This window comes from Micropterus dolomieu, linkage group LG04 (genome assembly GCF_021292245.1).
Source record: "Micropterus dolomieu isolate WLL.071019.BEF.003 ecotype Adirondacks linkage group LG04, ASM2129224v1, whole genome shotgun sequence".
In the NCBI taxonomy this organism is placed as follows: Eukaryota; Metazoa; Chordata; class Actinopteri; order Centrarchiformes; family Centrarchidae; genus Micropterus; species Micropterus dolomieu.
The window spans coordinates 31,465,515-31,478,056 of NC_060153.1; the positions used below are offsets into that span (position 1 = coordinate 31,465,515).

General features: G+C 39.6%; 2 protein-coding genes across 9 annotated transcripts in view; both read left to right on the forward strand.

The window, feature by feature from the left end:
* The window catches only part of tenm3 (teneurin transmembrane protein 3), an 818,277-nt gene that overhangs the window by 281,355 nt on the left and 524,380 nt on the right, over positions 1-12,542 (forward strand). The window lies entirely within an intron of this gene.
* gpr161a (G protein-coupled receptor 161a) lies at positions 715-11,872 on the forward strand. The gene is made up of 6 exons (XM_046046676.1): positions 715-1,247; positions 3,077-3,464; positions 6,118-6,839; positions 7,336-7,443; positions 8,921-9,046; positions 9,186-11,872. The coding sequence occupies exons 2-6, from the start codon at positions 3,121-3,123 to the stop codon at positions 9,461-9,463; spliced, it is 1,578 nt and encodes a 525-aa protein (XP_045902632.1). The 5' UTR covers positions 715-1,247; positions 3,077-3,120; the 3' UTR covers positions 9,464-11,872.

The window sequence follows — 12,542 nt, forward strand, 5'->3', positions numbered from 1 at the left end:
CTTACATGATGTATTTATTTTATGATCCTGTTATCTGTACCTATTTCTACTTAAGTAATATAAAATACAGTAACTATACTAATTGAATAGGGCATTGTAGTACTCTTGCCAAACATGTTTAGTAAAAATGTCACACAAAAGGATGGCGCCACTAGTTCATCAAGCCATGGTGACCTTTAAAATAACATTAACCAAAGTAAACTCCACAAACAAAAACAAGAAAAAAAGCGCACTAATATTGCACCCCTGCATCCCCCCAACCAGAAAATCAAGCCCACCACCCTTCAGACCTTGTGGAGGAGCAGATCATCTACAGCAAGGACTTTATAGCAAAAATATATAATACAATTATAATAATTATACTACTTCACATGTTGAGATTTAAAGAGAAAGTAAAAAAAAAAAAGGACATAGTCTGCATATCTTGCCATACATTTTCTCCACTGGACATATTAAATATATTTAAACTATAACTCACTAAAAGGTCACATATTAAAATGTTAACTTCCATGTGCATATTATTTAGCTTGCTCCCTGGAGAGGTCATGATTCATGGCTGTAACGTTAGGCAGACTGCGCCTTCACATGGACGCAGCCGGTAACGTCCCTGTTTTCTGATTGGATTGTGGAAGATGACGTGTTAATGCGGGAAGCTTTGATGTACGTGGGTGGTCCAGCCGGATAAAACTGTTGCTCCATAGTTCTTCATTCATAAACATCGGCAGCCCGTTATTAAAGAAAATACACGTGCGCTCATTGACAGAGTTTGTGTAAACATAAACACAAACGTCTACACGACCTATATGTTGCCCCCAAACCAGAAAAAGCTGATTTTAAGGACCACAGCACTTGCAGCGTTATGGTGATTTAAAAAAAGCACATAATTTATATGCATTAGCGCAATAAGCCACACACACTAACCACTGAGAAATCACGTCAGCTGCTGCTACAATGGCGATATGAAAACAAGGCAATTCTCTGTGGCGACCACCCACACGCACTGAGGGAGTCAGCTAGGAGAGAGGGAGTTGAAACTGGGGTGGGAGGAGGACGCCATTGCAGCTGGCCGTTTGTGATTCGGCTGAGGAGGGACAAACGTTAAACTTAACAATGTCGAGGGGGCTTTCAGGGATTTTTTCAGGCTCAACCCCCAGTGACTGGATTATAGTGTGAAAACGGACAAGTAGGATGGACTGTTTTTGTTTGTGGAGGAGAAAATGTGGAGCGACACCGCGGAACCGAAGCAGGTAAAGATGGATAACTTTAGCTGTGTTTCGGGGGGACAATGAGAGAAAGTTTGAGCTAACCTCGGCTAACTAACGGTAACGTCTTTGAGCTAACAGCGCTACTGCTAGCCAGCCCTAATGTAGTGGCAGTCACTGCGCTGCACCCTGTTCACACTTACAAAGTTTAACTACACTTGTCACTATTGCACTGTACAGATTCGAAACATGTCACTAGACTTTGGGTTAAACTTCAGTTTTATTGCCACTCTAACTCTTTAAAAAGTGAATTTTAACCGAGTGGTTAACGCCATGGTGAGAGATGGCAACAAATATACCTTTCTGCTGTAAAATAATGTTAGCGTTAACAAAGCTAACGTTGAATGTAAGACACGGTTCCACTAAGTTACTTTGCTTGGCTAAAACTTTACGACTTGTTAGTGAGAATTTTGAGTTCGGACTAAGGCTAAAACAGGCAAATAATGGCTCAGTTGCGTTACATCAATGCGAACATTGTTAATCATTTAAGCCGATGGATAGTAATCCGATCCTTTACTTAAAAGTAACGTTAGCAACACAACAAAGTATAAGTACTTGAAGTCCTGCATTGAAAGTCTTAATAAGTAAGTTAACGTTATAGAGCTTACATGTTGCTGTCACTGTTATATTATTATCCATTACAGTATTAAATTATTATTACTGATGCATAAACGTGTAAGAAGTATTTTAATGCTGTACGTTAGCTGGTTGAGCTGGAGCAAAAATTGACTTTAATTATGCGTTAGTTCGGTAAGTTAGTTTAATAACTGCAAATATATCGTATTTTATAAACCTGCGATATGTTTTGTATGGTTTAGTGATAAACTGCAAAGTAACTTAAGCTGTCAGATAGGGGAGTGGAGTATGAAGTAGCAGAAAATCGAAAAAGTACCTCAAAGCTGAGTTAAGTACAATACTTGATGAAATGTACTTTTTGCTTAAAAGTCATGAGAGAGGACAGAAGCTAAATGTAACTTAGACAGAAGAAAGAGCTTATCAATTTTCTTTCTAAATGTTTTAGCACATTTACTTAAGATCGCATTGCATCACAACCACAACTGACCATTTTGGCAACCAGTCAGTTAATTTCTGTGCAGTACGGAAATCAAATAGCAGAACTCGAAACTTACTAAAGATGTGAAATCCATCACTGTGATCATGAAGTCTGCGCTAATGTTTATCAAAGTTATTTTATTGTTGTTGTGAGGTCATGCAGCACACATGTCTCATCAATCTGCTGTTAAACTGCATTAGAGCTCAGTTGAAAGAATAGTGATTTTTAAATATGAAGATTGACTGATTTTTTTATTTATTATATCTAAATAAATATCAAGGATAAAACAAGTTGTTGGGAGAAATCACCTTGGGGTCTGAGAAACTGAATTGTTCACTATTTTCTGACATTTTATAGGCTGAACATCAGAAAAAAATCTATACATTTATGAACGTATTTGGTATTTGCACCCCTAAACTGTTAACACACACAAATATGTAACATTTACAACAGTAATGTAGGCTCAATGGTGATAGATTACACAACTCTAGCAAGTTTCAAGATCCCACTAAAATATTTTCATATTGTACGGAAATGAATGGTAATCATTGTTTGCCTGAAATGGAGGGGGGAAAAAACTAAAATTGTACAGCTTGCATTTAAAGATTGTTAGCAGAAATATCAAGTACACATGACTTGCATTTCAGGAGCTAAAATGAGCTTGTTTTTACAGTCAAACGTTTAACAGGTTGACATTTTAGCGATACCTTGTTTGTAATATCCGTGTACGTAATTTCTAACTAAGTATTTCCCCTAACAGTTTCCTACCATTCCCTCACCTGTCTGGTGGCCCAGTCTCTCACCATGAACACCAGTAGGAACTGCACCACGGCAGCAAATGGTGGGGGTCTGGCTGCTTTGGAGTCAGTCTCCATCGTGACCATCACACTCCTCGCCTGCCTGGGGAACTTCCTGATTGTGGTAACCCTGTATCGCAGGCCTTACCTGCTCACACCCAGCAACAAGTTTGTGTTCAGCCTGACCCTCTCCAACCTGCTGCTGTCCATGCTGGTGCTGCCGTTTGTGGCCGTGAGCTCGGCAAAGAGAGAGTGGGTGTTTGGGGTGGTGTGGTGTAACTTCACTGCCTTGCTCTACCTGCTGATCAGCTCTGCCAGCATGCTCACCCTCGGCGCTATTGCCATTGACAGGTTAGTGCTGGATAATGATTGCATACAAAGGCACTTGAATAAGCCCTGTGTAATCATATCTTGAAAAAATATAAGAAGTGGATGTTGTTACTTTAAACCTGCATTGGTTGATTTCTGTTTGGCCACTAGGAGGCAGTGCAACAATCATAAACACAACATTAACAAATATGACATAACTGTTGAAGAGTTGCCTATTTACACATGTAGTGGATACAGAGCAGCGTTAGCATTCATTTTGAGTTGTGTTTCTGACCAAATATCAATATTCGCTCTCTGTTAGCTCTGTTGTTTTGTATCCACCAACTCCTGATGTAAATATTTGGCTCTTTATCTGATAAATGCTCCACCATGCTGACCATCTCGTTGCTAACTTTGTCTGTCTGCTGTGTGGTGCTGAGCAGGTAGTTTACGATTGATTTTTGAGGAGGTTTATCATTGAAAAAATAATGTTGCGGCCCATAAAGCCAAAGCAAGGAGCTGAAAGACGCTCTGTTAAGCTGAGGGAAAGAGTGAGGGACACCTCACATTAGTAAAGTCATTTGATCCATTAATAATGTAGAAGTATGATTGATGCAGTTTTAAATTCAAACTTAAAACATAATTGACTGTTTTTAATGCAGTGGCCTAACTGTTACAAATGTCGGCTTGTTACCAGAATTTGTTCACGGGCCCTTGAGCAAGGCAACCTGTGCTGCTGCTCACTGGCCAGTGGTATAGGATTGTGGTTGCAGCACCCACATGTTAAACAGTGTGAGTGTTGGTGGGGCATTGCTGAGAAGAAATGTTTGACTTGACTTGAAATTGATCACATTCGTTCCATTGTAATTGAATGAGCCAGTCATGACCCAGATAAAGTGCAGTTTTGAGAGTGAGATACACAAGTGTTTTCACATATGTTGTTCACAGTATCACATCAACCTGCCAGGGACTTCAGATGAAAATTATCTGTATGGCTAAATCTGGCTCATTTACATTTGGGCATTGTCCTTATGTTTATTAATGTGCACTGTCCCCTTTTAAATAAAGACACAGTATTTGCTGTCAATGAAGCAGTTTGAATATTTCTGTCTGCAAAAAATACATATATCCATAGAAGATATGACTTCAGAATACCTCCCTGACTGTTTTTAGGGACATCTGTATCTGTATAGTTGCATAGAGTGATAACAGTTAACATCTTTTCTGGCTGATGCAACAAAACATTTAATAAAAGCCAATAAATAGGTGTTTTTCATATTCTGGGGGCAATTCTGTGCAATTATACCTTCTTTAGTTTCTCAGAAGAAGCACAACTATCTTTATTTTTTAGAAAATGTGAGCTGTGTCTTTACTTCCAACATATGACAAAGTGAAAGTGAGATGTGACATTGTTTGTGCTGTTTCTGGCTTTGAAAGACTCGTATTAATGCTCACAAACTTGTGAAAAGTAGTTTCCCTTTTTAAGGTCAGTATGTAGCCTTGTAAATAATATTGGTTAACCACACACTTCAGTCGTGGTATTTTTTCTGGAGAATTTCCCAGCTCAAGTGACAAGCATTAGACAAGCTTACACAAAGTGACTTAAAACTACGACTGATATGAATGCACCATTCATCTGCAGGGCTGAGATTATTTCCATTGATTCCTATTTTTAGAAATAAGAAACTGATAAAAAAAAAAAGCTCCACAGATTTGGCTAATCCAGCATACTGAGCTCCACTTTCACCACTTCACACAGACTTTTGTTTTTGCTTATTCTTTGACTATATTACTGTTATGTTATTGAGGCAAAGGTTTTTTTATGGTTGTTTTAAGACAAAATTAGACAGTGATGCATTTGGAAAGATGGGCTTACTTTGTCAAATTGATAAAAAGGGAAAATGTTTATATTCCTCAAAAACACTGTCTTTTGGCATCAGTACTGCAACTTCATTTGGGCATTTTTGGCACCGGTAACAAAACAGTTAAAATTATACTCAGCCCTATTAAGAAGTAGTGTGCAATAACAGAACAGGGTTTTTAAAGACCAGCTCTAACAAAAAGATATTGCCAACAATCATGTCTTTGGGTTTTGGATTGTCAACAACAGATTTGCCAAAGTCCCCTGGTGCTCTGGAAAACTTTAAACGGCCTTTTTTGCTTTAAATATTATAGAGTAAAAGATAAATCGATTAATTAAAATAATCAACAAATGGATTGATAATGAACATAATTGTTAGTTTCAACCTTAAAGTTAAGTAAAGTTCATTGTTTTTCTTTTTGTAGATGCACGTTAGGTTGGCTGGAACTGATATTGAATATCACTCTGTTATTACATTGTGTATTCATTCCTGTTGTCAGGCATCACAAAGGAGTGTAAAATCTAGTTACAAAGATCTGCTGTAAATTGGCTCTGTAGCATACAGTCCTCACTGTTGTCCTAATTACCCTCAGCACCTTTGGGGATTTTTGATTACAGTGCATGTTTTTGTTCTCGCGCCGAGCCTCCCCTTTTCTATTCTGTTTGCAGCTTTTCAGAAATCACTTTACAGCGTGGTTGGGAAAGTGCATCCTTTAGTATCTGAGTCACTCACTAAAATCTGAGCAGCCTCAGTTTTACTTGGCTCCCATGAGAACAGTGTTAAGTTTCCTTTCTGCAGGGTTTCCTCACTGTGTTCCTCTCTCTTCCCGACAGGTACTACGCAGTGCTTTACCCGATGATCTACCCCATGAAGATCACAGGAAACCGGGCAGTTGTCGTCATCACCTATGTGTGGTTACACTCTCTGGTGGGCTGTGTGCCTCCTCTGTTCGGCTGGTCCACCTTCGAGTTCGACTGCTTCAAGTGGACCTGTGTCGCGTCTTGGCACAGAGAGCCGAGCTACACTGCCTTCTGGGTCACTTGGTGCACCCTTCCCCCTTTTTTCATCATGTTTGCCTGTTATGGTGTCATTTTCCGAGTAGCCCGCATGAAAGCCCGGAAAGTACACTGTGGGACAATTGTTGTGGCCCAGGACGACTCCACTGGAGCTCAGAGGAATGGACGGAAAAACTCAAGCACCTCAACTTCCTCTAATGGCAGCCGGCGGAGCCTTGTGTATGCAGGTAGTCAGTGCAAGGCCTTTGTCACCATCTTAGTGGTGATCGGCACCTTTCTCGTGACCTGGGGGCCGTATGTCGGGGTGGTGTGTACCGAGGCTTTGTGGGGAAAAGGGAGTGTGTCTCATGGACTGGAGACTTTGGTAGCTTGGCTGTCTTTCTGCAGTGCGGTGTGCCACCCACTCATCTATGGTCTGTGGAATAAAACGGTGAGGAAGGAGCTGCTGGGGATGTGTTTTGGAGATCGCTACTACAGAGAGTCATTCGCCACTCGGCAAAGGACATCCCGCCTCTTCAGCATCTCCAACAGAATCACAGGTGGGACGGCAGCGGACTCTGTTTATCATGCAAATCAAAGAAACATTGATCTTTCTGTGTATGGATTTCTGATTTTTTTACTGTTAAGATACCAAATCAGAGACCACAAATCTGAATCTCTTTAATGGCCTTTATTGCACATACAACACAGGTATACACAGTTCCAAGAACAATGTTCAGGAAGACATATGCATAGACATACAGCCAAAACAAGGACAACAAAACTGAACAAAGATAAGCAAACACTAACAACATATAATTCTTATGTACAGACAAGTAGGTGTCTATAAACAGGTTGAACAGTTTCTGTAAACAGGGATACAGTAATGCAATGATGGGTACTAGTGTAAATAGTGCTGGAATAGATATTGACTGGGTAGTGTAATAAGTTACTTACAGACAGTGGGTGGTTCAGTGTACAGCCTGTTTAGATTTGCATTCCTGTGCTGATGTGCTTTTCATGTTGTATGACCAGAACTTCCTTGTGTTCTTTCAGACTTAGGTATGTCCCCACACCTGACAGCCATGCTGGCCGGCGGAGGTCATCTGCTGGCTCCAGGAAGCAGCACAGGAGATACTGGCTTCAGTTTCACTCAGGACTCATGTAAGTGTTGCACACAGAACGCAGACAGAACAGGGGGAAATGCTTCCTTGGTGTGTCCCAAATCCATCCTAGATACTAATTCTACACAGTTTACACTTATCATCATAGTATACTGTTATAGCAGTGAGTATGCAACAATAATCTACATTTTTATACTAACAGGAAAATAAACATTAAGTGCAACGTAGAACGTCAATCAGACTGCAACATTGTAAATGTAATTGTCAATGACTTTCCGAAGACAGCGAGAAGTCTTTCTCAAGCTTTAACACTTGATTTTTGTTTGAGCTGATCGAGGTGTTTCACACCCATAACCACCCACAAGTAGTTAGATTATTTTTCAACTACTAACATATACTCCATTCAATATCTGATATCAGGGCTCGACAGTAAACTGAAGGTATAAGAATTAGCGACATTGTGAATCTCCTAACAACCTAAATTTACACGTATTGGAATTCCCAATTTAAAAAAATTGTTTGAATCCAATAAAATAGCATCAGTAATCAGTAACCGTACAACCAGCGATGTGTCTTACAATCTGCAAGCTTTAACTAGTCATAGTGTCATACCTGTAATAAGTTATTCGCTTGCTAACACATCATAGACCTAATAGACACAAAGGTGTTCTGTGCTTCCTGCTAAGAAATAGTTTCTAACAGAACAGAAAAACAGGACTGATTACTCTACTGATTGTTTAATCAATAAAAAGAAAATTGACCATAATCAAATGACTTGTCCAACTAACAGTGAAAATACTGTTGTTGAGAAGCTGGAACAAGATAATATTTGATTTGCTTCAAAAATAGAAATTACACTCAATTACTAATCAAAATTGGCCCACATTTATTTCCCAGTAATTGACTAATGGTTTCAGCTGTAGTTGAGTTTGCTTAAAAGTCCATAAAATCTGTAAATCTACCACTACTAGCAATCATTTACTTTTTTATGATTAAACATTTACTCTATAAAATGGTGAAAAAGGGTCATCACAGATTACACAGAGCCCGAGGTGACATCTTCATATATGACTTGTTTTGTTTGACCAACAGTCGAAAACCCAAATGTATTAAATTCTTCATAACATGCATGTTATCACATTTGAGAAGCTGGAACCAGGTCCATTTTGACACCAGGTACCAAGTTGCGTCTTTGCTGACATACGTTCATGCTATTAAACTTTGGCCTTCCTACTTTTGAAAACGTGACTGTTGATCTTAACTTGAACATAAAATGGAGATAAAGTGATTCATGGGCTTCAAAAGGCTATCAGATGGTCTTACTAACTCTATTGCTTCATACTCCCACAGCCTTGTTACAGTCAGCCTCACATTCCTGTTTCACAGCTCATGTTTTCAGGTCAGGATGGCATGGGCAGGGCAAGTAATGTCATGTGTAATACAAATAAATGTCTTGATCATTAAACTCATTTACGTCATTAAGATGGTTTCTGCACACTGTAATGTTTCCCACACAGGCACAGACGTGATGCTGCTGGATAACTTCTCCACAGATGGCTCCTCCCACCCACAGCATCATGGGAATCCGTCCGGGAAGAGGAGGAGCTCGGTCACCTTTGAAGATCAGGTGGAGCATGCCAAAGGTATCTGTCATTCCCCCTGCTCCACAAAAGATTAGAGGGGAGGGTGTTCAGTTTGAAAAATGACTTTGTGGTCAGTAAGCTACAAACATTTGTCTAATAGACGTCACAAGTAATGCACTATCTGTGTTTCTCTCCTCAGGTGAACACACGAACACATCCTCGGTTCAAGTCCACGCAGAGGTACACAAATCTCTCGACACCTTTGCCTCCTGCCTGGCCAAAGCTATAGAGAGTGACGCTAAGCTCACCCTGTTTGGGGAGGATCTGGGTCTGCCGGGTGGACTGTTTATGACCAGGGCAACGCCAAGACCCAGATACCTGGACGGTCAGAGACTGAGGCTGGAAAGTATCGATGAAGGGATCGTCAAAGATGACCGAGAGGAAGAAGAGCAGGATGTGGAGGAAAAACCAGCCTGAGCACAGCTGGGCTGCTCGTTTGTTGGACATGCTTATAGGCCGAAAACTCAGTTTATTAGTGGACTGCAAGGGTTTCACACCCTTTCAGAGTGGTGCTCCTCACGGTCTGTGGTGCAGTTTATGAGGTCTGATCTGTACACATGGGCACTCCATACTACAGGAAAACAGGAAAAGGCACATTATTCATTCCACTATGTTGGACCAAGTGTCAGTGTCTTTGCAAGCTTTTGTATGAATTTTTGTAATCAAGTAGGAACCTTAACTACTGTAACCTAAATGATCTGATTGTAGTAGGAATTTGTTTATTGCTATATATTATTGCATGTCCTCTGGGCAGTAAAAAAAGAAATGCCGTCGTTTCTATCTTCCAAAAGACTCGTAACACTGTTGTCAATCACTTTAAAATTCCTTCATTACATTAAGAACGTACGTTTCAAACTCAAATTCTCCCTTTTTCAGGACAGAGACAAAGAGCCAGTTTGTGCTTGTTCTGCACACCGATGGTCCACATACACAGGTGTTTCCTCTTATGCCTGATTAGATAGACCTCTTTGTGGACTGTGTGTACAAACTGAACTTTATTGACACTGTTAGCTTTGTTGCAACCGTTTGGGACAACTTGTACCTTTTATCAGTCTTATTGATACATGGTGACCTCACATTATTTCCCAACATAGCCCCACCCACCTTCAGCCTGATGTTGCATTCCCATCATATGGGATGGATGAGAAAGATTCCCATGTTTTATTTTTTATTGACAATATAACACCATGTCGGTTGCATTGTTTTAATTTCCTTGAATGACAGACTTCGGCTTATGTGAGGTGCCTGTATTTGTGTTTCAGATACTGTAGTATTAAGTGCAAAGTCAGAAAAATCTCTGTCATAATTACGACTGGGATGTTGATGTGAACAAGTTGGACCCTGTTAAATATGACAACTTTAAAATGACATGAAGGAGAGGTCTGATCAGCCAGAATTAGTGAAAACACCTGTGCAGGTGCGCAAAAGACATTTTAAAAGGAGCAGATAACAGAGTTGTGAGTCCTTGGGGTGACAGAATTCAGTTTGGACTTTGGCATGTGGAAAAGATTTGTTGTTTTCACAGAGATTGTTTAAAGGAGTTACAGTAAGCAGAAGTCCTTCTTTTGAAATTGACTGTAAATCGGTTTTACATTTACATATATTCACAATCTTTCTGAAAAATGTAGACGGAGGAAGAACACCTTTTTCACAGGAGACATTTTGACATGTCACCGTAGGAAAAATCACAGATATAAATAGTAAAATGAATGATGGTTGAATTCCATTTAGCTGCTTCAGTTTCAAGGTCCTGGTTTTGTGCATGCCAGCTCACTGTCCTGGCACACTGGGACACTTGAGGTTAATAGTAGCACCTGCACTTCTCCTACTATGACAAGTCAAGATGTGTGCTGTGAAAATGATTTATTTATTTTACTCAATTTCTTACAGGTAACAATGTATCTGTGTTTATTAGCTCTGCAGTACACTGATGCCATGTCCAAGGGTTATTTTTGAATGATACCCCAGTGCACGCTGGGATAACATCTCAACCATGACCCTCAATAGGAATTAATTGATCTAGGAAATCAATTTCAAAATTGTACATCATAATTTATGATAAGGTCTCAAAATGATTTTAGTATATTACAGGATGTGTATGAGAGCGTCGTCGTCTGTTGGCCAACATTTGTACTATTGATAATGTGATGTGTTCCTTATTGTGTATGAGAAACAAGGACAGTCCTGATATTTCATGATTACCTGCAAAAGTAGTTGCACTTGAACACCTGTTCTCATAGAAACCACTTTCATTGTCAGATTATTACTGTTTGGTATAATGACCAAAGTAAAGCAGTAGATTAGCAGTGAGGTACTGAGTATCAATCAAATGATGAAGTTCAAATTAGGTCATTTGGAGACTGACTTATCAGTATTTCAAGATTGCTATATTAATTAAAATTCATCAACAAGTGTCCGCATGTCATAATATTGCATATTAGTGCAACACGATCAAGTCAGAAATAAATGACTGTATGTTGCTATATTGATCATTGGAAGTTAACTTAGGTGTCGAATTACAGGACAATTTCTGTCTTAAGGAAAAACTTTACCTACAACACTGTGTCTTAGAAAAATATTCATTGGTACATGTGGTTTACCTCAGTTTATACACTCCACCGCTCCCTTTAAGGAACTCAGAGGACTTGTAAAAAGTAGAGCACAATTCTGTTGCTTCAGTCTTACCTCGTACCTTCATATTGTGATTGAATGGTACTACAGCTGAAAAGTGATGTAATCTTTGGATTTAAAGTAAATATTAATACAAATATTTGCATCTAAGTTTTGTATCAAGATTCTCCTATTAAAACTTTTTTATTTCATAAACCATTTTTCTATTCATTATGTTTGTGTTGCTGTGATTCTGTGAGTGGAGGAGGTTAAGCTCCGCCATGTTGGTGTCTTTACAACAGCTACCAAAACAACGGCCACCTCTCCTGCAGATACCAAGAAGGCCGTTAACAGTTACACATCAAAGTCTGTTTACAGGAGTACTACAAGGATGACGATTGTTTGGAAAAATGTATGCTTAGCTCTGTGACACAGATGTAATTGTTATATACACTCACCTAAAGGATTATTAGGAACACCTGTTCAATTTCTCATTAATGCAATTATCTAATCAACCAATCACATGGCAGTTGCTTCAATGCATTTAGGGGTGTGGTCCTGGTAAAGACAATCTCCTGAACTCCAAACTGAATGTCAGAATGGGAAAGAAAGGTGATTTAAGCAATTTTGAGCGTGGCATGGTTGTTGGTGCCAGACGGGCCGGTCTGAGTATTTCACAATCTGCTCAGTTACTGGGATTTTCACGCACAACCATTTCTAGGGTTTACAAAGAATGGTGTGAAAAGGGAAAAACATCCAGTATGCGGCAGTCCTGTGGGCGAAAATGTCTTGTTGATGCTAGAGGTCAGAAGAGAATGGGCCGACTGATTCAAGCTGATAGAAGAGCAACTTTGACTGAAATAACCACTCGTTACAACCGAGGTAT